This window comes from Alosa sapidissima, chromosome 7, assembly GCF_018492685.1.
Source record: "Alosa sapidissima isolate fAloSap1 chromosome 7, fAloSap1.pri, whole genome shotgun sequence".
NCBI lineage: Eukaryota > Metazoa > Chordata > Actinopteri > Clupeiformes > Clupeidae > Alosa > Alosa sapidissima.
Window position 1 is genome coordinate 21,852,531 of NC_055963.1, and position 21,578 is coordinate 21,874,108.

General features: G+C 44.4%; 3 protein-coding genes and 1 non-coding gene across 4 annotated transcripts; 1 reads left to right on the forward strand and 3 right to left on the reverse strand.

The window, feature by feature from the left end:
- Positions 1 to 35: 35 nt before the first annotated feature.
- Positions 36 to 11,057, reverse strand: inavaa (innate immunity activator a). The gene is made up of 10 exons (XM_042099370.1): positions 10,905 to 11,057; positions 6,917 to 7,025; positions 6,366 to 6,499; positions 5,332 to 5,454; positions 4,864 to 5,092; positions 4,158 to 4,211; positions 3,646 to 3,892; positions 2,990 to 3,160; positions 1,185 to 2,463; positions 36 to 882 (listed from the first exon to the last, which is right to left on the reverse strand). Exons 2-10 carry the CDS (start codon positions 6,969 to 6,971, stop codon positions 790 to 792), a joined length of 2,385 nt encoding a protein of 794 aa, XP_041955304.1. The 5' UTR covers positions 6,972 to 7,025; positions 10,905 to 11,057; the 3' UTR covers positions 36 to 789.
- Positions 11,058 to 12,312: 1,255 nt separating this feature from the next.
- zgc:195245 (uncharacterized protein LOC565483 homolog) lies at positions 12,313 to 17,769 on the reverse strand. The gene is made up of 5 exons (XM_042099182.1): positions 16,946 to 17,769; positions 14,854 to 14,881; positions 14,435 to 14,579; positions 13,447 to 13,591; positions 12,313 to 12,960 (listed from the first exon to the last, which is right to left on the reverse strand). Exons 1-5 carry the CDS (start codon positions 17,081 to 17,083, stop codon positions 12,853 to 12,855), a joined length of 564 nt encoding a protein of 187 aa, XP_041955116.1. The 5' UTR covers positions 17,084 to 17,769; the 3' UTR covers positions 12,313 to 12,852.
- Positions 17,770 to 17,942: 173 nt separating this feature from the next.
- LOC121714649 lies at positions 17,943 to 18,271 on the forward strand. The gene has a single exon (XR_006033383.1).
- A 181-nt stretch (positions 18,272 to 18,452) lies between these two features.
- c7h1orf194 (chromosome 7 C1orf194 homolog) lies at positions 18,453 to 21,212 on the reverse strand. The gene is made up of 5 exons (XM_042099183.1): positions 21,015 to 21,212; positions 20,712 to 20,828; positions 20,481 to 20,596; positions 19,987 to 20,105; positions 18,453 to 18,602 (listed from the first exon to the last, which is right to left on the reverse strand). The coding sequence occupies exons 1-5, from the start codon at positions 21,090 to 21,092 to the stop codon at positions 18,532 to 18,534; spliced, it is 501 nt and encodes a 166-aa protein (XP_041955117.1). The 5' UTR covers positions 21,093 to 21,212; the 3' UTR covers positions 18,453 to 18,531.
- Between the last annotated feature and the right edge of the window lie 366 nt (positions 21,213 to 21,578).

Sequence of the window (21,578 nt, forward strand, 5' to 3'; positions counted from 1 at the left end):
GTTGAGCATTTTTTAGGAAGGCCACAGAACATCAATACTGACCATATAATTTTATTATAAACATACAAACAGTAATTTCATACTACGTGGTTAGTAAAATACAGTATTATGTAATGAAGGGGAGTAGGTGACAGATACAGTGTGCTTTGAAATTGAAAGTACATCTATTTGTGCTTTCCATTATATCCACGCAGTACTTTCAAAACCTTATGCTTACTGTATGATGCACAGAAATACAATCAATAGCAGCGTCTAACAAACACAAAAGCATTAAATAATTGGTATTAAATAAATTTGACTAAATATCTGCAGCAATTAAATACCTGATTAAATAATTAAGAGGCAGCCAAAGGATAGGACATATCTAAGATAATACCAGGCTTTCTACAGAAAAGTGTTCCAGACACATGGGGACTCGTGAATTAGTATTCTTAAACTCTGTAAAAACTTAATAGAATGGTAGCAAAAAAAAGCCTGGTGAACAAATCTTTTGTGGTAGGGTATAAATATATCCAAAATAAATAAATTGGCAGCAAGCCTTACAATGAAGTCTCAGACTTTAAAATTTAAGATATGTCAATTCATAAATATTGGTTGTTTGTGCAGAAATGCCATTTAAATCAATGACTCAATACCAGTCAGTGTAATCACACTTCATACTCCAGAGGGTATACTGGAGTCCACCTGACTCATTCAAACCAAACGTTAAATAAATAACAGTCTCTGGTCGTGTGTTTGTACGAGGGTAGCGGGTCGTGGGCACCATGCGCCAGTTCGGACCCACTGGGCTTAAACCTGACTCACAATCTCAGCATCCTCCTCCTCGAACCACTGCAGGGGAGTGCCGTCTGGCGCCCTCTGAAGGATGAGTATCTGCGGTGCCTGAGGTACACCAAAAGAGGAGAGCCAAATTAAAATCTGTCGTGTTGTGACCATGAATGTGCTGTAAATAAAAGACTAAGTGTGAAACTGATCCAATTACAAACCTATAACATGCCATAAACAAGTTAAACTATCTTCTTAAATGTTTGAAACACAACATTTTCTGTTTGAAAATGACTGTATGCTAGATGACAGTGTTAAGATACATCTTGTGTAAGAGTGCAAGATACTGTACATGTAAGTGGTATGAATGCACTCTGGACTCATGGTAATGATAACACATGACTAATGTAGGTTTTTACCTGTTTCTGTGTGTAGGCCTGGCGATAAGCTGGCGGCTCCTGACTGGGTGATGGCTTCACGCGAAGCGAGCCCTGTCTTTCAAGTGGACGTGGCTGTGGTCCTCTGAGGCTATTGTTGCGCTGATGCCACGTCTTCAGCTCTTCACACACAATCTCCCGTGGCAACAGCCGCCGGGTGAGATGGGTGGGGTACTCCTTCAGCGAGGGGGTGCGCACCAGTCGGGCGTACGGGGGCGGGGGTGGCTTGACCACTCTTTTGGGCGAGGGGACGTCCTTGGGGGAACTGTTGTTTTGGGAGACAGGTCTGGCAGGTGAAGAAGGGTCTACACGTAGTTTGTCCATCTCCACTTCGAGAGCTGACCCTTCCTTCGGCACAGCCCTGGGGATGCTTGGAGTTGGATGCTGCTGGCTGTTGTTGTTCTTATACACATGGGTATCCCTGTTTGAAGTCAGATGTTGCTGGTTGATCTTTTTGATGTGAACTTCATTGTTAGTCCCTGGTTGGTGTTGGTTGTTCCTGTTGGTGTTGTTTGTCTCACTGTTAGCTGCTGGGTGGTGCTCATTGTTAGCTGCCAGGTGGTGTCCGTTGTTAGTCGCTGGGTGCTGGCTAGTTTTAGTTACTGGGAGCTGGCTATTTGTAGTCTCTGGGAGCTGGCCATTGTTAGTCGCTGGGTGGTGCCCGTTGTTAGTCGCCGGGTGCTGGCCGTTGTTAGCCGCTGGGAGCTGGCAATTGTTAGTCGCTAGGTGCTGGCCATTTTTAGTCGCTGGGAGCTGGCAATTGATAGTCGCTAGGTGCTGGCCATTTTTAGTCGCTGGGAGCTGGCCATTGTTATTTGCCGGGTACTGGCCATGGTGAGTTGCCGGGTGCTGGCCATTGTTAATCGCCGGGTGCTGGCCATTGTTAATCACCGGGTGCTGGCCATTGTTAATCACCGGGTGCTGGCCATTGTTAATTGGTGGATGGTGCCCGTTGTTCTGGTAGCTGTGCGCTTCTGCAGGGGTGGCATTCCCCTTGTGCTGTGAATTCAGGTGGTACCCATACGGCGGCGGGATGGCTTTCCCGGACTTCGCCGAGTCGTCACGGCAGGGTGAGCCAGCGTATGATGGCACGGAGTGCTCTGAGCTGCTGTCCTCGGAGCTCGACTGGCACACAAGGCGGCGAGGCGAGTATTCCGGTGAGGTCACGGCCAGCTCGCCAACACGTCGCCGTGGCACCCTCACTCGCCCACGACCCTGGTCTGAGCTGAACTTTCCGAAATCAGGCTTGCTCTTGGGAAGCCTGTTGGTGGTGAGAGGAGTGGAACAAAAAATAAATCTAGCTGCCTCAGCTTTTTAAAAAGCTTTTAAAGCTAAGTTAAGCTAAACATACAACACACGTGACATGCTGGAGGAGTTTTTAATCTTTACTGGAGCATTTATGTTTATTTTGTTAAGGTCTGTAAAGTGAAACATTAATTCTGTATGATCTGAAATATTTTCCAAGTGCCTTTTTTAAAGGCAGTGTAAATATTTAAACCCATAATAACCTAATATGATTACTACATGGCCTTACTATACTGCCGTTCCCTCAGACATAAGAATGTAAACTTCTACAAACTTCTACTGCAAGTTAAGGCACCACATAATAACTTATGGTGCCTGTTGTCAAAGATGTGGACAAAACCGTAAAAGTGCTTTTACAGTGAATCTACATGTATAGGCTGTTGTCATGACAGTAACATGACAGAGTTCATCAATTGCCAGTTGTCATGGATTTTGCCATAACAATACCGTAATACTGTAATTCTGCCGTAACAGTAGGTTACCTGAAGGACTGTGAGAGCTGGCGGCGTACGGGCAGCTCTGGGGTAGAGGGGGCGCTGCTGGACACAGTGGGCAGCAGTGCCAGGCTCCTCATGGAGGCCAGCTGCATGGGTGGCGGCAGCTCGGCCAGACGCAGGTCCACGCCAGCCTGGACAGGGGTACCAGTGGGACTGCTGCTGGTGCAGAGGAGAGAGAGAGAGAGAGAGAGATGACGCACACTCGCATGACACACATGGACACCTGGATGATACACACCTGAATGACAGACCTCTTTGAGCTCTTTGTGAATAGTTATCAAACTAGACATATAGGGCTGTATCAGAAGAAAGGTTGAATGAGGAGATATCTCTTAAACCAAGAATAAACAAGGTCATTGGTTCATTAAATGGTGGTCATTTGATTCTGGATGTTCAACTTCATTTTTCTAAGTGCACTTCTGAGTTGATGATCTATTTATGTGCCCATATGTGCACCAGTTTGCAGTCCTCGGATCACAGAGTTAATACCCAGGGCCCACATGTCCTAATCACATGTGTATTTTCCTACTTTTCTTCAGTAAACAGAAGTGGGCATTATTAAATCTGGCTTGATAGAACAACTGAAAAGAGAGCTAACGTCACGTCCTGTCTCTGAGCGCGGCTGGTGAGCGATCGCGTACCTGGACCGGCTGCTGCTGGCCGAGGGTGTCTTCTTGTTCTTCTGGTAGGGCTGGTCCAGGCTGGACTCCCTCCAGGGCGAGTTCTGGATGGGGCAGCGCTGGTAGTCCAGGCTGGAGGTGGAGCTGCTCACGCTGACGGAGGCACTCTGTGAACCGACCGAGGGGTATGGCGAGGGCGACGGACTCAGGGAGGGCGGTGGGGGCGACTCGGTGGAGCTCGGGGCCAGTGACGGGCTGAAGTCGTTCTCTGAGGGTTCCGAAAAAACAGGTCAGAGAACCAGACATAAACAAGACTAATGTGACAGCCCAGGAGTGTGTTTATATCTGTCATTCACATTTTCTACATTAACCAAGATTATATTTGGAATACTTTCAATATATCTTTGAAATGTCATTCCTGTTTTTCCACCTTCAAAGAATGTTCAGTGTCTCATGGCTGCTTTTATAGTTTAAAGTGATATCACTAATCTCATTACAAATAAATGTGTGTTGCTGTTAGCTACTTCTCTTACCATCATCCATAGCGGCAGCATCAGAAAGTGAACTATCATCGGAAATGCTCAAGTCTGGAAACAAACACACAAAACAAACACAAGGCATTCAGCATTCAGTTTATAAATAGCCCAAATTGACACTCTCACACACACACACACACACACATACACACACACGAGTTTCATGAGTTTGATTTGCTCTCAGGTCTGTGAGCATTTACATACAGGTGAAGGGCACCCTTATGATTTGCTCTCAGGTCTGTGAGCATTTACATACAGGTGAAGGGCACCCTTATTCAAAGCAGCTCAGGTTACACAGATGGCAGATGGGCACGCAGGGCATGGTGGGTGTCACTGGTGCCCTGGAGCCAACTCCTGTGTGGGCGGCATTTGTCAGCTGAGCCACGTGACACTGCAATATGACCTGAATTGATGTTGAGTCAAATAGTATAAGCTTTTACTGAGCTATGTTTGCACACCTGTGTGTGTGTGTCTGTGTGTGTGTGTGTGTGTGTGTGTGTGTGTGTGTGTGTGTGTGTGTGTTTTGTGTGTCTCACCTCTGTTAGGAGTGGCATAACGTTTTTAATGGTGTATGTGTGTGTGTGGGTGTGTGTGTGTTTCAGACTTATCTCTCTGTTTGGAGAGGCACACCTGTGGTGATTTGCAACCATGGCATCTGTGGTCTGTGTGTGTGTGTGTGTGTGTGTTTCTCTCTCTCTCTCACCTCTCTGTTTGGCGTGGCACGTCTGTGGCGATGCGCAGCCGTGGCGTATGCGGTGCTGGAAGACCGCCTCCTGCAGCGCCCTCATCTTCCTCTCCTCGCGTTTGCACTGCTGCTGACGGCTCTTCCTCACCGGCTTGCTCAGGTGCTCCTCCAGCGAGAGACGCCGTGCTGCCTCACAGATCTGCCTCTGCAGGGACAGCTCAGCCTCCAGAGAGCTGAGCACCGACTCCTATACCACATGAAACATCATATATCATTTGACATACTTTCCTTGTGGTTTTAATACATTACATAATTGTATTTTTTTTCTTATCAGACATCTTTTTATTTTTATTTTCTTGGTTAACAGATTTCCAACTTGTAACGTGTAACTGTGTGTAACTTCACGTAAAGCAATGCTACCATTAACCCCATCTATGGTGGCCTGTCTGTGCCAAAACAGGTCACACAACTCTGTGCTCTTCTCACCTCTCCGTCCTGGTGAATGAGCCCCTCGTCCAGTTTGAATGCAGCTCCGATCCGCCGGCGGATGTGCGGGGGCTTCTCGTCAGGGGTCAGAGGGTAGTCAGGAGACAGCTTGCCCGTCAGCTCCTAACAAACGCAAAGCCACATAATACTAACACATGTACTTACACATTTATGATTTTGCTGAAAAGTCAGACACACAACTATGTTACACACCGATAAAACACAAACAAACAGTATCTGGGAGAGACCCATTTCTAAGAGATGTGCTGATATTCAATGCCAAAACGGCCAATTCAAGGCCAAAAGCTAACTGCCATTGACTTGTGAGAAACTTGCTCATAACTTTGTGCAACGTAAATAAGGGCATTCATGACATGCCTCCACGGCCTGGTTGTTTTGTCTCAGCCTAATTTATGGTCTCCCCTTCCCTCTGTGTTAGCGCTGGGGAGTCTGAATAAAACATCTAAAGAAACATCTGTTCCCCCGAGCCTCGCTCGGCTGCGGCCATGCTGCCCAGCACGCTGGCCCTGTGTGGTAAACAAAAGCCTTTCATTAGGGCAGCCAGCTGATTTACAGTCCTGAGTACAGAGCTGGAGCTGAGGAGGGCACCACACAGCTCAGCCATCTACAGCAGACAAGCATGGGGCAATCATCCAATTAGATGATGTACTTTCACAAACTGTTTGTTTATTTTTATATAAACTTTCACATCATGCCTTTCAAAGAAAGAGGCATTAGATGAACTAGAGAAGGTAGGAAGAGGAGGATACCACTTCTGCTAATGGCTTCTTTATAATGTCGCTGATGACTATCGCAACATGTTATTTGTAAATACAATTGATAGAAAGGCTGCCAGGTTTTGTTCCTATGTGTATGAGGACTGTTTCCAGAATTTCAAAATGTTCTTTTTTGTTCTTTGTACTTTTTGTTGTGTGTTGTGTGTGTCTGTGGTGTGTGTGTGTGTGTGTGTGTGTGTGTGTGTGTGTGTGTGTATGAGTGTTTGTGTGTGTGTGTGTGTGTGTGTGTGAACTCACCGCCTCCCGTATGCACAGCTTCCTAAGCTCGAGCAGACACAGCCCTAGCCGCTCCTCCAGTGCCTGGTGCTTGAGGCGCATGGCCCGTGTGTGTGTGGTCAGGTCCTTTATGGGCGACGTGGGGCTGTCTGAGCCTGGGACACAAACCAGAGGCATCTCACTTGTTTGCTTACAGACGGTTTCCAATAAACTAGGCAACAGTTCCTGTAAAACTCTGACAGTCACCATTCCAGTAAAATTGAATGTTGAAGTATTGTTGTTTGGCACACTGTGACAACAATGGAATAGCCTATTAAACTAACAATAACCTTCTTTACTTCTGGGGAATTATTTCACATACACCCTTCTGAGTTCCAGCTAGGAGTCACAATTCTAAACAATGCTGACCATAATGGAACAACCAATCACAAAACAATATATATATTCATATATGCACATGTATACCTACAATGTAGACACCTCTTTTGATCAAAATCTATAAAATGCAGTACTTCTGACTAAAACTTGAAGCCAGGCTGTGATGCTGGTTGCATAAAAAAATCTGTGCTTACCAGAGTGTAGCATGATGCCACTGTCTGAGTCACTGATGTCCTCTTTGCAGTCCATGTCTTTGTGACAAAGCCTTTTGTCTTGACTTCAGAAGAAAGCTTTAAATGGTACCTGTTGGAAATAAAAACATCCACCTAAGATGACAGACCTTTTCCTTTGAAAAAAAAAACTTGCAAATAAAAATGGTGAGGAACAGTGATAAACAGAAGAGTCTCTAAAGCAATGCTACAGTGTCCATACTGCTGGAAGACTTTCTGCCTGTTGTTCAAAGCTTTGCAGAAGTGATTTGTTTGGCCCTTCCTCCACACTCCTCTGCTTTGAATATGCCTTCCCCTCTAACACACACACACACACACACACTCCCCCACACCTGCTGGCACACTTTGCTCACACACAAAAGCAGTGGCTGACCTCACAGTTGACTGTGCTCATGTGCAGGGGGAGGCTGAAGTGTGTGTGTGTGTGTGTGTGCGTGAAAGGGGGGGTTAGCCTATTCAAACCCCAGCACCATGGATACGGTGAAACCCCCGCCACTCGCCCCTTGTGCAGTGTGTCGCAATGGCTTGTGCATGTGACGGACTTTCTTTCTTTGAGAAACTGCCCCAATACCCCAGCCCACCCCCTTCCAAAAAGAAACCAGATGGCCACGCGTATTACCCCTCTCTTATAGGCTGCACCTGCTGCTTCAATACATGACCCCCCTCATACACAGACACGCACGCTCGCAGGCACGCACAAACAGACATGCACACACACACACATATCCAATGCTTCCAGGCATGCACTCTTAAAGGCATGCACACACAGACACACACACACACACACACACACCAGACTTTCAGCAAAATATCCACCCAAGCTTTGAAGAGCATCTTACTTCTGACCACCTCAGGCTCTCTCAGTCGTAACTCACACTAGATGTGCTCATCTCTAATTACACAAACGATGCGAATGTCACTATCCATACGGTTATATATATATATACTGTATGTAGGGCTGAATTTAATTAAGACTTGCCCGTCAGGATGTCCTGTTTGCATATCAGAGGGAAGTATCAGCAGGACGAGCCCAGGGCACTGGACTGGGGAGGAAGTGGATGGACAAACTTGATTCACGTGAGCGATAGGCACACTACACTACAGAGCGACTGAGGGAGGACAAGAGACCGCATGATAGAGAGATTCTATTTATGTTGTTTGGGGTTGAGTTTGTTTTCACTGACTCTCACATGTCTTGTCATCTACCATGATTGTCCTGAAACGTTCGGCTCTGTTACAAAGATCCTTTTTATAGCCGGTAATAAGATTTAGGGATGATATTAGTTTCCCCTCACAGCAAGTCAACACAGGTCATCTGCTGTGCTAGTTGTAGTGTAACAAGGCCCTGGCAGAAGAAACAGAAACTGCTGTTGTTTTGCTTGAGCTCTGCTCGTTGTTGCGATCCCGTTGAGTGACACCATTCTGTGAAACCCACTGCAGTAAATGTGTGCATATCTGGGATATAAGGGGATGCAAAATAGTTCAGCAGCCCAGAGGAAGCTGTTAGGCTTGTAATCAGTTCTCTGTTGCTCTAGATCACTATCATCATCAGTGTGGCGAGGAGGATCCCTCTCACATGGGATGGTATAGGATGGGAGCGTCTGACTGGCAGGATGTTATTCTGGTGTTCCTAATGACAGCTCGCATTCAACAGAGTAAACTTATGTGCACAGTCGCAGCGCTGAGTGTGTGTGTGTGTGTGTCTGTGTGTGTGTCGGAGGGAGGTGTGTGTGTGTGTGTGTGTGTGTGGGGGGGGGTTGAGGGGACAAAAGAGCCTAGCGTGGACTCACTGCTGCTTATCAAAACGGCCCTGACAAAAGGGCCGTAGCGCCACGCTAATGCGGCTAATCCACACGAAAGGCCGCTGTATCCGCTCATCTATCCCACCCAGGACCCACACACACAAAACTCATGGCCTTTCATTCCCATATGAGGAGAGAAAATCCTTCTCATCTGACGACTACTATATCGTTATTATGTGGTGGTATCCTGCTCTTCCTCCTCCCTCCTCTGGTTAATCTAATGGCCCTGTCTTTGAAAAGCATGTGGTGAAAGTTGTTTTGTTTTTTTTTACAAAAGTAAACAGTTTATAAAAGTAGCCCAAACAATCACATTAGATGATTGCCCTCGCTTAATTGTCCCTTGTAGAAGGTTGTTGTGCTTTGTGGTGGTGCCCCATATAAAAAGACCTCAGCTCTGAATTCATGACTGTAAATCTGATGGGCCCATGATGAAAGTCTACTTATCCCCACTCATTCCCCTATGAGGACAGAAAGTCCTTCTCATCTGAGGAAGACTGCCTAGCAACTCATCTCTCCGCCACTTCCTCCTCGCCCATTACAGCTCATCACAGAGTGTTTTAATAGTGTCAGCAATCAGCAGCCAAGGTAATTATGAGGCGAATGGCAGCATGGTCTGAGCGGCAGCAGGAAGTCAGATCAGAGACAGGCGGCACGAGGAGCAGCACAGCAGCTATTCTATCCTCTCCATCTCGCCTGCAGCCAGGATGACCGGATGGATGGACGGCTACACCCGTCCTCGCCACGCACTGGAGCGTGGAGACGTCACATCAGCGGAAATGGCTGTTTACAGGCAGTGATTATGATGTGGAGTCACTGCTGTTGCATGTCTGCTGCTCTTGACTCGAACCCCTCCACCACCCTTTCCCAGGAGAGAAAGAGAGGAAGGGGAGGAGAGAGAGAGTGAAAGAGAGAGCAAAAGAGAGAGAGAGAGAGAGAGAGAGAAAGATGGAGGGAGGGAGACAGAAAGGGAGAGACGTGATCTTCTGGAATGCCTCCACAGCCGCAGAGGCTGCCTCTGTGGCCACAGCCCTGGAACTGCCGACGTGGGCCCGCCAAGGAAACTCTGAGGGATATTTGAAACCATCCCAAGACATATGCGAAGCCTATAATTAAGTGAATGCTGAATCAAGTAGATGCTGTTGTTACGGGACAGACAGAACGACTTTACAGTATGGCTTCAGTATGGGTTCAGTCTCAAACAGCAGCGGCCAAAAGCCATTCAGCAAAAAAGAGGTCATCATCATCATCATCCATGCGCTGAGAACACCTCTTTAAAAGAAGCACTTTCTGGGATTAATACGCCTAACAGAGAAGAGGTCATTTGTGGATAAGCAAAGGAAATACTGCTATTCAATTAGACCCACAAACTCGTATGGTAACAAAGTTACACAAAAAAGACCCCTTTGTGTAGCCTACTAGAGCAGGCTGGAGCATTTATTCATTTAGCAGACACAATTTGCCTAATGGCTTACAATGTGCTTGGTACAAAGAAGGGTTATCATTCCTTGTGTTGGCTAAAATGGATTGGGTCATAGTGCCATAGACCCTCTGCTAACTCACAGCAAGCAGCCTAATAGCCTACATTTAGCTATAATTGGACTACCAAAGACCTAAAGTTGCCAAGAATTACTCAATTCTGCACAGTAAATTAGGAGATGAACATCAAGTGGCCATGTTATCAGGTTAGTGTATAGGCTATAGTTACAGAATATCTATAATATAAACACTAGAAAAGGTTTGATTGGCATTCAGAACATGTCTTGAGATGCACTCCCAGCAGCCTAAATGTAGATGCTTATTTCAGATGTGTGATAATACAGGGCTTCACATCACATCACAAAAATATTTCCTTCATTGTTTAAACAACGTTCCCAATAGATTAAGGTCACGTGGTTGCTTCATTGTATGGGAAAACGTAGCCCAGTCCATCACACTAATGTTCTTATATTCGTTACAATAAAAGAGAAGACAAAAACTGTTCTACTGAATGACTGATGTTCCATTTACATAACTTAGACAAAGTCATAACACAACAGTAACCATTGACATCGCGATCACATGGAAGTTACTGTCCAAGTCTATAAAAGCGAGATAAACCTTGTTTGACTTAATTTGCCATCCTTGACAAGCGTTCGCAATTGTTTAAATACCTTTAAGTTGTTGTGGTAGATCCTTGACCCATACAATTACGGGAATGCTAATCCATATCCTCAGTCGCTCCGACTTTTCCTGAGAACACAGATGAGAAGTCTCGCTGAACATCAGATGTTGCACGGACAGTCGGACACGGGGGCGACGATGCATCCGAGGGGCGTACTCCTGCGGGACATCTGTCCTATGGGCTGTACCATTCGTCTTTGGGGGAGTGGTTGTTTTCGTTCTCTATGATTAAGAATGTATAGTGTTATAGATATTTAATGAGTAAATATTTGTCAGATTAAGGAGAGGTTGGAAGTCTACCTCAGGCTTGCTCAGACTTGAACAGGCCTTTACTGAAGAACATAAAACGTTTTGAGTTGGGAGGTTCCCCCTAAAACAGCCATTCTTCCGACGAAGAATTTGTAACAGACGCTACAAGACCTCTTTCACGGGCAGCACACGACACTACGGGGGTAGGAGAGAGTGGGCACTGAGAGGGGGCCAAGGAACAATGGAGCAGTGAAAAAGTTAAACAAGAGGCGAGTGCCCGAGACAGCTGGTGAATAGTCCCTTCGGCCTGATGAATAGTGTCCACACAGACTCCTTCACCGGTATTGTGTTGCTCATTTGCTTCAGGCCCAAGTATTAATTTCAGTTTTGCCTCTGCAGAGCTCCCTTTATGAGTGGGTCTCTGTCTGTGACTTGGATGGAATATGAATGTTTATCATAATGAGGATATAAGATGGGGGCAGTGTGTCTCTAACGCAGGGCACTTAATGCCCTCTTACTCAAATATGCCCCAAAACACCCACCCCCAAAACGCACACACAAGTATGCAAACACGCACACAAAGCTACACACACAGAGCAGCCACACCCCTGTTTGTCTGCTCAAGTCGGGGTTAGGCCTACTCACTTTTCAAAGAAGATGAGGAGGCAGCTAGCAGGGGCCATGGCTGTCAGAGCAGATGGTGAGCTTTCCTTCCACGGCACGTTTAGAAATGAAAAGACTCAGCTAATTAAATGCCCTTCATTTCCATGAGAATGGGGAGAAGAGAGCTTTGGGGGGGGATTGCTCTGGCCCCTGGGGTTTAGGAGGGAGCCACCTGTGAATCTATCAGATGTTTCCAGAGCCTCTGCGTCCACAGCCGACACACACATGGAGATGGACATGTCATAAACTAACTCCTAGTCAATGTCCAATATACACATTGGCCTATCAAAACGATTAGGTGACAACAGACATTCAGTGGAATGAATAAATGATAATCCTGTTGCCAGGCACAATGGCTGAAATTTTCATAATACTTCTGACACTAAAATTGTTGAATATATTTCCATGATAAAAAAAGGACATCATATACAATATGTCAAAGATCCTAACCTGTTGGTTTTGTCCCGAAGAAAGTGAGGTAAAATGAAGGTTGGAAACATGGTCAAAGGAGTTTATTTGTTTGTATGTAATTTCCCCCTTTATAAGCATCAGTCTGACCATAGCAAAGGTCATGTGTGCTTGTATGTAACTGTCCTGCCTTCTACAGTATAGCATTACATGGGTTTCTTACAAATGATAAAATAATTATAGTATCAATTATGAATACAAATGGTATTTGAAAGAACTGGTCAAACTTAAGACAATGACACAGGGATGGCCTGTTTTCACATTCTTTCTCTTGTAAGTAAAAAAAAAGATGAAATAGAAAATAATGCATTCACAGAACAATTACTCCAAACCACCAGGCTCAATATTCACTTCAGTTAGAAGTTTTTGCCTCTAAGTATGAAGAAAATCAGCTTGGGTATTCAGCACTATTATAATGTCAGTCCACTCATCATCAATGTGTTCCCATACATTGTTGACATCACTAACACTAACACTAACAACTTTTTTTTACTGGTCACAAAGGAAAGGACATTCCGGTCCAGACTCGCGTCCAGACTCTGGCTGTGGAATGGTGTCTCAGGCACTTTCGTCACACAGGTTAATGTGTCGTAGCTTCTCCTTCACGCGCACAAACTCGGGGATGTTCACCTGGCCCTCTCGCCTCCTCAGCTCCTCCTGTTCATACTGCAGCACATGGTAACAACACACACACACACACACACACACACACACACACACACACACATGGGCACATCACTTTTACTGTAAGGGAAATTTGCTCAACCCCACCCCCCCCCCCCCCTCCCCTCGCCACACACACACACACACACACACAACCACACACACACTTTTTATGGACACAGGTGTTGCCACACCCACACTGTCTGTCACTTTGTTCTGGAATACTAAACTAACAGAGACAGCTATATTTAGCAAATAAACAAACTAATCAGAGACAGCTAGCTTATACAGTTATTTACAGTTGTTTAGTTGTGCCCAATCAACAGGGAAGTCATTTGAAAGAAATATGTGTTATAAATGCTGTGGCTTCAATAAATCACTTACTTCACATACTCTCCAATTTTGCCAATATGGTTTCCACATTGTGTGGAAAGGAATGGAATTACTGATAAAAGCAGAGAGAATATGTATGTATAGTAGTTGGCTCACCTCCTGCAGCCTGAGCTGGCGTTTGCGGAGCTCCTGCTCCAGGTCAGAGGGCGGGCGGAGGGCCAACTCCTGCTCCCGGTCCTGGTCCAGCCGCCGCTGCTCCAGAACGCGCTTCAGCTCTGGCTTCTCCTCCAGGTGCAGGCCTCTGATTGGACACACACAGGTCACATGACTACAAGGGATGTTTCCTGATCACATTTCAGCTATGGGTCACATCACATCTCACATCATGCTTTGTTAGGTAATTGACCAACTTCTCTATATTGACATCATCATCCCACTATGTAGAATCTGAGTTATCTTGAAGTCGCCATGTGATGGCATAATGCAATAATCTTGCTTTGCCTTGCTGTTCTTGTTACAGTGACTCAATAGCACCCCTTGAGGTACAAAGTGGTATTATTGGAGGATGGGCTAGGAGCCTTCTAGGGATATCTTTATTTACTCACATATAGCACATTTAATGACACCTAAAGCTGCAGTGGTGCATTCAGACTGTATGTGCCACAGGTAGATGACAAACAGACAGCCAGTGGGTCCACATACCCAAAATGGCACCAGGCCACATCCTTCCATGTCATTCACCCAACTGGGTAAACTACTGAATCAGATAGATAGATAGATAGATAGATAGATAGATAGATAGATAGATAGATAGATACTTTATTGATCCCCAGGGGAAATTCATCACCCTTGTAAAGGTAAAAATTCTTTAAAAACTACACAGAAGAGCAAGACCAACTGGACAAAGGACATCGTGAGAGAGCCTCCATGAATTATGCTATGGTATACAATATTTTCAATAAAACATTGTACATTAGACAGTGCAATATTATCCTTATCCATTTGTGTAATGCAGGTCAGGGAATGATTTCCCCTTTGTTATTTCAATGTGTAAATCAATGCTGATTTATATTATGAATTTCAGCTGTGTGGCTCAACCATTTGCCCATCCACCTGCTTCAGATGGCCCCTTCGCCCTGCTCACCTCTTGTGGCTGAGGAGAAGCTCCCGGTGCAGGCCCTGGTGACTGGGCGTCTCTGGGGAAGTGGCGTTGAGCCTCCGGAATGTGGTGACCTCCTCACCATTCTCTGTCGCCGAGCGCGACACAGATGATTGACATACAAAGTTCTCTGTAAAGTGAGCAGAATGCAAGACAAATATCAGAAACATGATCTTTAATTGTGAAAATGAATTGTGAACTGCTAATCTTATTGTGAACTGCTACCACATGAAAATGCAAAATGGTGTGATTTTTACTCATGGAAATCACTCAATGAAAGTGCAATCACTCAATCAATGAAAAGGGCATATCTTAAAACGAATGTGTTGTCCCTATCTAGACACAGAAATGTGTTAAAAACAATGCAAGAGTTTTAAGAGTGTAGAAAAAAAGGTTTCTAGTACCTTTTTTATGGTGACGAAAACCAGGTCGCTGAAGACGGAGGTTCAGTTATGGGACAAACAAAACATTTCCATCATTTTAAAGTCATAGTAGTTGTTTTCTTTTGCATTTCATTCACACTGTATACTGCATGTTATAACATGTTGACCTCGTGTTTCTCCTGCGTGAACCAAATCAACATTTTAAAATACCAGTGTGGCACATGCCCTCATTAGTACCAGTGCCACCAATGTAAGAGACGCCACTGGAGTCTTCCATGACCTCAGATGGATTTAGACTGCAGTTACCTAAGCGCTAAAAGAGGACATGCCCGCTGGGCTCACAGGTAGGTGAAATTTATTCACTTGAGACTGGTGCATGGGACTGGTGCAGTGTTAAGGTAACTGTGTTTGATCTAATCTGAATTTTTATCAAAGTCTACCTTATATACCATACTCCCCCTTGGCTTAACCTCATATCATCTTAAAAGATTATGGAGTCACTTCCATTATGCATATGCAATAAAATATAATATCAAATAAGGCCACAGTGAATGTTAAAAATAAGTCAAATTGAAGGCCATTAAAAGTGATGATACTCAAACTAATGAACATCTTTAACCATGTCAAATATATGTAATATAGGAATAATGTATATAACCGTGGTATAGAATTATTGATTTGGCTTACCCATTTGTTCAAAGTCCTGTAATTTCTAACCAAGGTTTATACATGGCAACATTTCTTCAGCTATGAGGTTAATACACAGGGGCTTCCCTTGCGGTTTATACACAGTACGGCTAATACATGGGAAGTCACAGTAATAACAAAGCCAAACCAATCAATCAAAATCAAAAGCATTCATAAGCCATGTCAACTCTATAAAACACATCACAATTGACACAGATTAGAGTTCCATATTAAAAGTGCAGTTCAGTTATAACCTCACAAGTACGCTGACTCCCAACGATTAAAACTTAAAAAAGAAAGTGGAATGAAAGATTAAAGTGTGGCTTGAGAGATAGCATGCCAACCTAACTTGACTTGTACATGGAGGTGCCATGATAGCCGATTAGATGGTTGCTATTGCTCAGCATCTCACCAGTGACCTCAGTTTACATCTGCAATAGTCATGCCACGCTGCCATGTCCGCCATGTCTGGCATGCCTGCGTGCCCATCCGTATATCGGGATGGGCTGCTATCTATGGCACTTGGATCTCTCTGCTATCTCGGGCACTGGTAAGCCTCCAGAGGCTGCCCTGCTTCTCTCTGCCTGCCCGCAAGCCCGGCAGGGTGCTTATCTAGGGAAATGAGGGATAAATAGTGGCTGATCCTCAGAGTGCCACACTTACAGTGGGAGCCAAGGGCCTCTGTGTGTGTGTGTGTGTGTGTGTGTGTGTGTGTGTGTGTGTATGTGTGTGTGTGTGTGTGTGTGTGTGTTTGTTTGTATGCTTGTTTGTTTGTTTTCCTACCAGACCTGTGTGACCTCTCGTTGTCTTTCTTTCTTTGGATGAAACGTGTGCTGGACAAGACAAAGAATTTTACGTTGTTCTGACACAATATGCACATTATGAATATAGTGGCACTTTTGCTTTTGGAAGGGATACGATGGCTAACACCTCAGGGTCAGAGACTTAAGAAAGTGTGTGATGATAATACTATGAAGCACATACACTTGTGATGGTCTATGTGACCTCCAGTGCAGACAGAGTCAACAGAACAAGGCATTAAGTGATTAGTCTTATGTTTGACATCTTACCGGACACTATATTTGTTTTCCTTAACAGAAAATATATGCTGATAAAACATATTTTTGTTTACGTTTAGATTTGTAAGTCTTCTAGAATTTCATTCATTCATATCACCATTACATCATTATCATCACCACTCCTAGATTGCCATGATTTTTGATCAGGTTTACAACTGAGGCACAGATTATGTTGTAGGCTGCCCATGTTTTCAGTGCTGTGGTCTTTAGCAGCTTCCAGTCACTGGAGGTCATACTATCACACTCCTCACTTTCTCATGTTCTCTCCACTGTGTTGTGGTCATCTTTAACTGACTTCACTTTTACTGAGTTTTTGTACTGAGGTAAAGTATAAAAATGATACTCACCTCAACAGTGATAGCTGCCTGTCTCTTTGCTGCGCCCAGGTCCAGCATCGTGCAGTTGACGGTGAGCGTCCAGACGTCAGTGTGGCTAGTATACGGCACTATCAACACTGGTAGTAGACAGCCTCCGCTCAATCTCATTACACCATTCAAGATTAACTAGCAGCACAGTCCTGAGTCCACTGAACACAAGATTAGCTAATTGCCGTCGACACCCGTGCTCCTTTTAACCGAAGATAACTCGGGGGCCCCCCACCCTTCTCCCCGCCAGATTTTCTGTCTCACCCATTTGAGCTGCTAATGCTTCACAGTTCACACACACACAAGGACACAAATCTCATGGCATGAAATTGAAAAGAACTTAGGCAGAAAACTGCAAAAATGTGCAGTTATATTGCCATTTTGAAGTTTCATGTCCAAAATACTGTATTTTTGCAGTAAAGTGCTGTAGGCCTAGTTGAAATGCATTTTTCATGTACAAAATACTGCATTCCTGCATAGCCTATAAACTTCCCCAAAAACTGCTACTTTGACACAAATCTGCAGTTATTTTTGCAAGAGTTGCCATGGATGAATCTTTTGGAACCCCCTTTCACCCCACAGCTGCTGTGTGTGTGTGGGGGGGGGGGGAGAGGATGTGTGCATGTGCAGGAATGTAGAGAACAGTAGAGGGCAGCAGTCTTCGTCTGCGAACAAGGTGACCGATGAACACCTCTGTCTTCATCTAGCCTACCCAAATTCACAGTAGGCTACTCGGCACACTGTCCCCGCATGTTATGGCTGCGGTAATCGTTGGGGACATCCTACTCGAATATTTACTAGCGACTATCTTTGAATGTTTTTTCTCATCAACATCTGACTGCAATGTCCTCCTCCCCACCACTGGGGGCGCGCTCACATTTTCAATAGACCTCTCAGCAATCTGACGTCACCAAATCATATAAATGACCCACAACCCGGAGGTGTTTCATTTGAATGATTGTTCGTGTGGTGTTTGGTCTATGTTTGGTGTGAGAGTGAGATTGAATGTGATGTGTGGAGAGATGTGTGCGCTTGAATGTTTGTGTTGTTTGTATAATTCTTAAAAATCTACACCGTGATCTTATTTGATCCAATCGGAATTCTGCCCTCGTCCGATTCGGAAATGATAACATCCGATATGCGAGCCAGCTTGGCGATGTGCATGAGGCATCTCACAAACTTTGGGGCATACACAAGAAATTGTGGTTTGAAGTGATGAATTGATCAGATATACTAGTTCGGACGAGGCGTTGGGTTTTAACCCTTGCTTTCGCCCGGACAATGAGTATAGAGGCGATTCTGATCCTACCACAACATGCTGCCACTGAGAGAAACCTCCGAGATGTTTCGGCTTAATTTAGCTATCTATGCTAACGTTACCTTGAACTAACTACATATTGGTAACTCTCAGTAGTGGGCAAAAGGTTTTTTGGTTGTTTATACAGTGTGATTCTAGACTAAAGTAGGGCTTTGAAATAACCTCGGTGCGTTTTATGTTTTCCTAATTTGTTTATTTTCCATGTGCATTGTAAAAGTGAGTCACGTATCATTATCAATGCTTGGAGCCATTAAGTCGAGTAGAATCCTCCATCGTGTTTCCTCGAGTAGCCACGATTGGTAGATGCGTTGTGATGGGATTCTGTAGGGGCAAACAATGGTCGCATGAAATCACCCATCCGTCTTAGTATCCGAGACCAGTGTTTCCCACAGAATTGAGTTCTATTTGTGGTGGTAGTTTTCCAGAATTTACTTGAATGCAACAGTTTTTAACAAATTAGCGCAGCGTGGTTATAATGCTAACCAAATTTAAGCACAATTTAGTACAACCTGGAAAATCATTGTGGTGGTCGATGTTAATATTGTGGTGGGCTGCCACAAATAAGTCAATGTATTGGAAACACTGCGAGACTAACAACTAGCCCCAAATTCTGCTGTCTATTTGAACTCAAAAGGTTGCTGACCCTGGAAATGAGCAGGTTTGCTACAGCATGGCATAATACATCTAATGTTTGTGTGTGTGCACTCCCTGTTCAAATAAATAAATGACTTACAAATTACAATTCAGGTAAGGTGACCAGGTAGGCAATGCTTCATTTAAAGAATGTTAATGAAGAGCCTTTGGCAATGTATCTAAATTGTGTTTAGAAAAGACCCATTTGTCCACTGCCTAAACGGGTCACACAGTTCAGTAACATCTGTGGGGTATTTTCAAGTGTAGTAACCAACCTGGTTAAACTCCCCAAGGGCAGAGCCCTATATGGTTTTTTTCAGCTAGAAAAACAAAGCAAAAAGGCCTTTCTTTCAGGAGGTTTAACCAGAAGCTTTTTGAGGAGACGGCACTCAAAGAATACTCCATAGAAATGCATGGGATTAGTTCGTAACGTCAATAGTTCCTTTCCACAGGAGGGATTTTTGCAGTTCCTAGAACATAACCTTCCTAGAACCCTTTTTTTCTTTGTGTTCCGACCCGACCAACTTGGGGGTTAAGTTCCTCTGACCAGTTCCTGTAACTCTTTCAGCTCCTACTTCAGGGCAGGGTCTTTTCCCTTTTCCGCATAGGAACCCTTAGTGACTTAGGTCTACGTTGATTGGTCCAACTTATAAGTCACTGTTAACCCAAGTTGAATGGGCAATTTGAATCGGCAACCAGTTCCTATGGCTACTTGGCCAGTGCAAGTGGCAAAACCGGTTTTGGGGGAGAGTAGTTAGTGGAACTGTTTAGAAGTGGACTGTTCCTATAACTATATTCCTGTAACTACTTGGTCAGAAAGGGACAAGTAGAAAGTTGTCGACACATATCCCGCCCCTTCCTGTAATGTAAGTAACCCTTATATGCCTCCCCATTCACTTGAATAGGAAAATAGCTGCCCGATAACTGCGTTACCTGACCACCGCGTGGGGGGACTTGCCTATAAGGACTTTGGTGAACTCTTACAATGAGATATCTTACCCAGGTTGGTCACTAATCCATGTACTTGAAAACTCTCTGTGGTAGCCTACTGCAGTAGACAACCCAAACCCACCTATGGTTCCCTGGATGCTGTAGATGGAAGCTTTCTGTGGGTTGACCCAGAGCCGAATCTCCCTCTTCTCAATCCCACACTGGGGCGCCTCAGTCTTCTGTCTGTTCTTCAGTATCCTCCTTAAATGGTGACAAGTTTACATCATTACATGTGGTTTGAGGCACTTTAGGCCTTCCTTAAACTAGGCATAAATAAACAGTATATTTGTTCATTCTTAAGTCTTTTGGAGAGTCTAGTGTTTAAGATTCTAAGATGCTTTGTTATTAGGAAAATGGCAAAGGAGAGACCTGTTATAATATGGGGAGAATTTGAGGAATGCTTATAATGGCATCTGTTCATCTCCCCTTTGCTTCAGTGTAAGCCAGATGTTAACAAGAAGCATGACTTCAGGTAAAAAAAGAAGACTAAGGCAAAAGGTTCAAATAAAAGTTGTCAGCTCTCCAGCATACATTTGTGAGTACGCCCAAGCACAAGCAAAGTCTACATACACTCACCCATGATCATCAGAATAGGTTTCTCGCTGAAAAAGAGTTTCATTCTTGTTTCCTTGGAATTTTTGATGGTGGTCATAAGTGGACTTGAGATGAAAGTCGAGACTGTCTCTTGGAGCCTTTTATGAGAGGTTTAATTGGGATTATTAATGTATTTCAGTAGCCTATGTTTTACCACCTGACAAACTCAGTCATGGACTATTATTATGTTACCCAAAGGTTAATATGCCTCACCTCTTTATCATAGTAGCACACGTTTCGCCTTACACTGGCCAGAGTGGCTGTGTCATTGAGACGACTCCAGGGGCTCTCATTCTGCGCGACGTGGATCGGCGTTTCAAATGGGTGTTTCTATAATAAAGTTAGGAAAACCGATATTACTATCTCTATACGATAGTCGTTCTGGGGTAGCGTTTATCCAAAGCGTGGTTAATCGGTGAAATAATATACTACAATTTTAGACAATATAGGCCTATCTCCCCGGGTTGCTCAATGACGTTTTCGAGAAGAGCAGTCCCTCAGCTAAGAACGGCCTACCTGGCATTCCTTAGTCCCGGTGAAAGTATGATCATTTTCATGTCTAGGGAACGGGTATGGGTTACACTTCCGTGCCATTTCGGTCTACCAAATGGTGAAGGTTCAACAAACTGAAAACAAAAGAAAATTGTTTCTACATTCTATTGTTCGACGAGCAGAATTTGGCGGACACCATGTTTTCGTGTCAACCCCGTTGCTTGGAGACGTTGTGTGACTGCACAAACCAAGTTTAGGGTCAGAACAATATTGCGCACTTCCGACCAATTTGTTGCGCTCATAGACAGTCTATGGTTGCGCTCTTCCTTGTTGCAACTGTAGATTTACTGGCATATGAGGTATTTGGTTGAAAGGCAAAATGTTGTAAAAACAAACAAATACATAAATAAAACCCAGCCTGTAAATTCATTTACCTAAAACAATTGTTTTGCATCAGCATTAAGCTACAGAACGCTGTCCATATAAGGCTACATATAGACCTACGTTTAATACTTAAATTATTTTGAGTCTTCTGTCTCTGACCATTATTTGATAACGAATGTGCCAGTTGCACAATTACCATGGTTC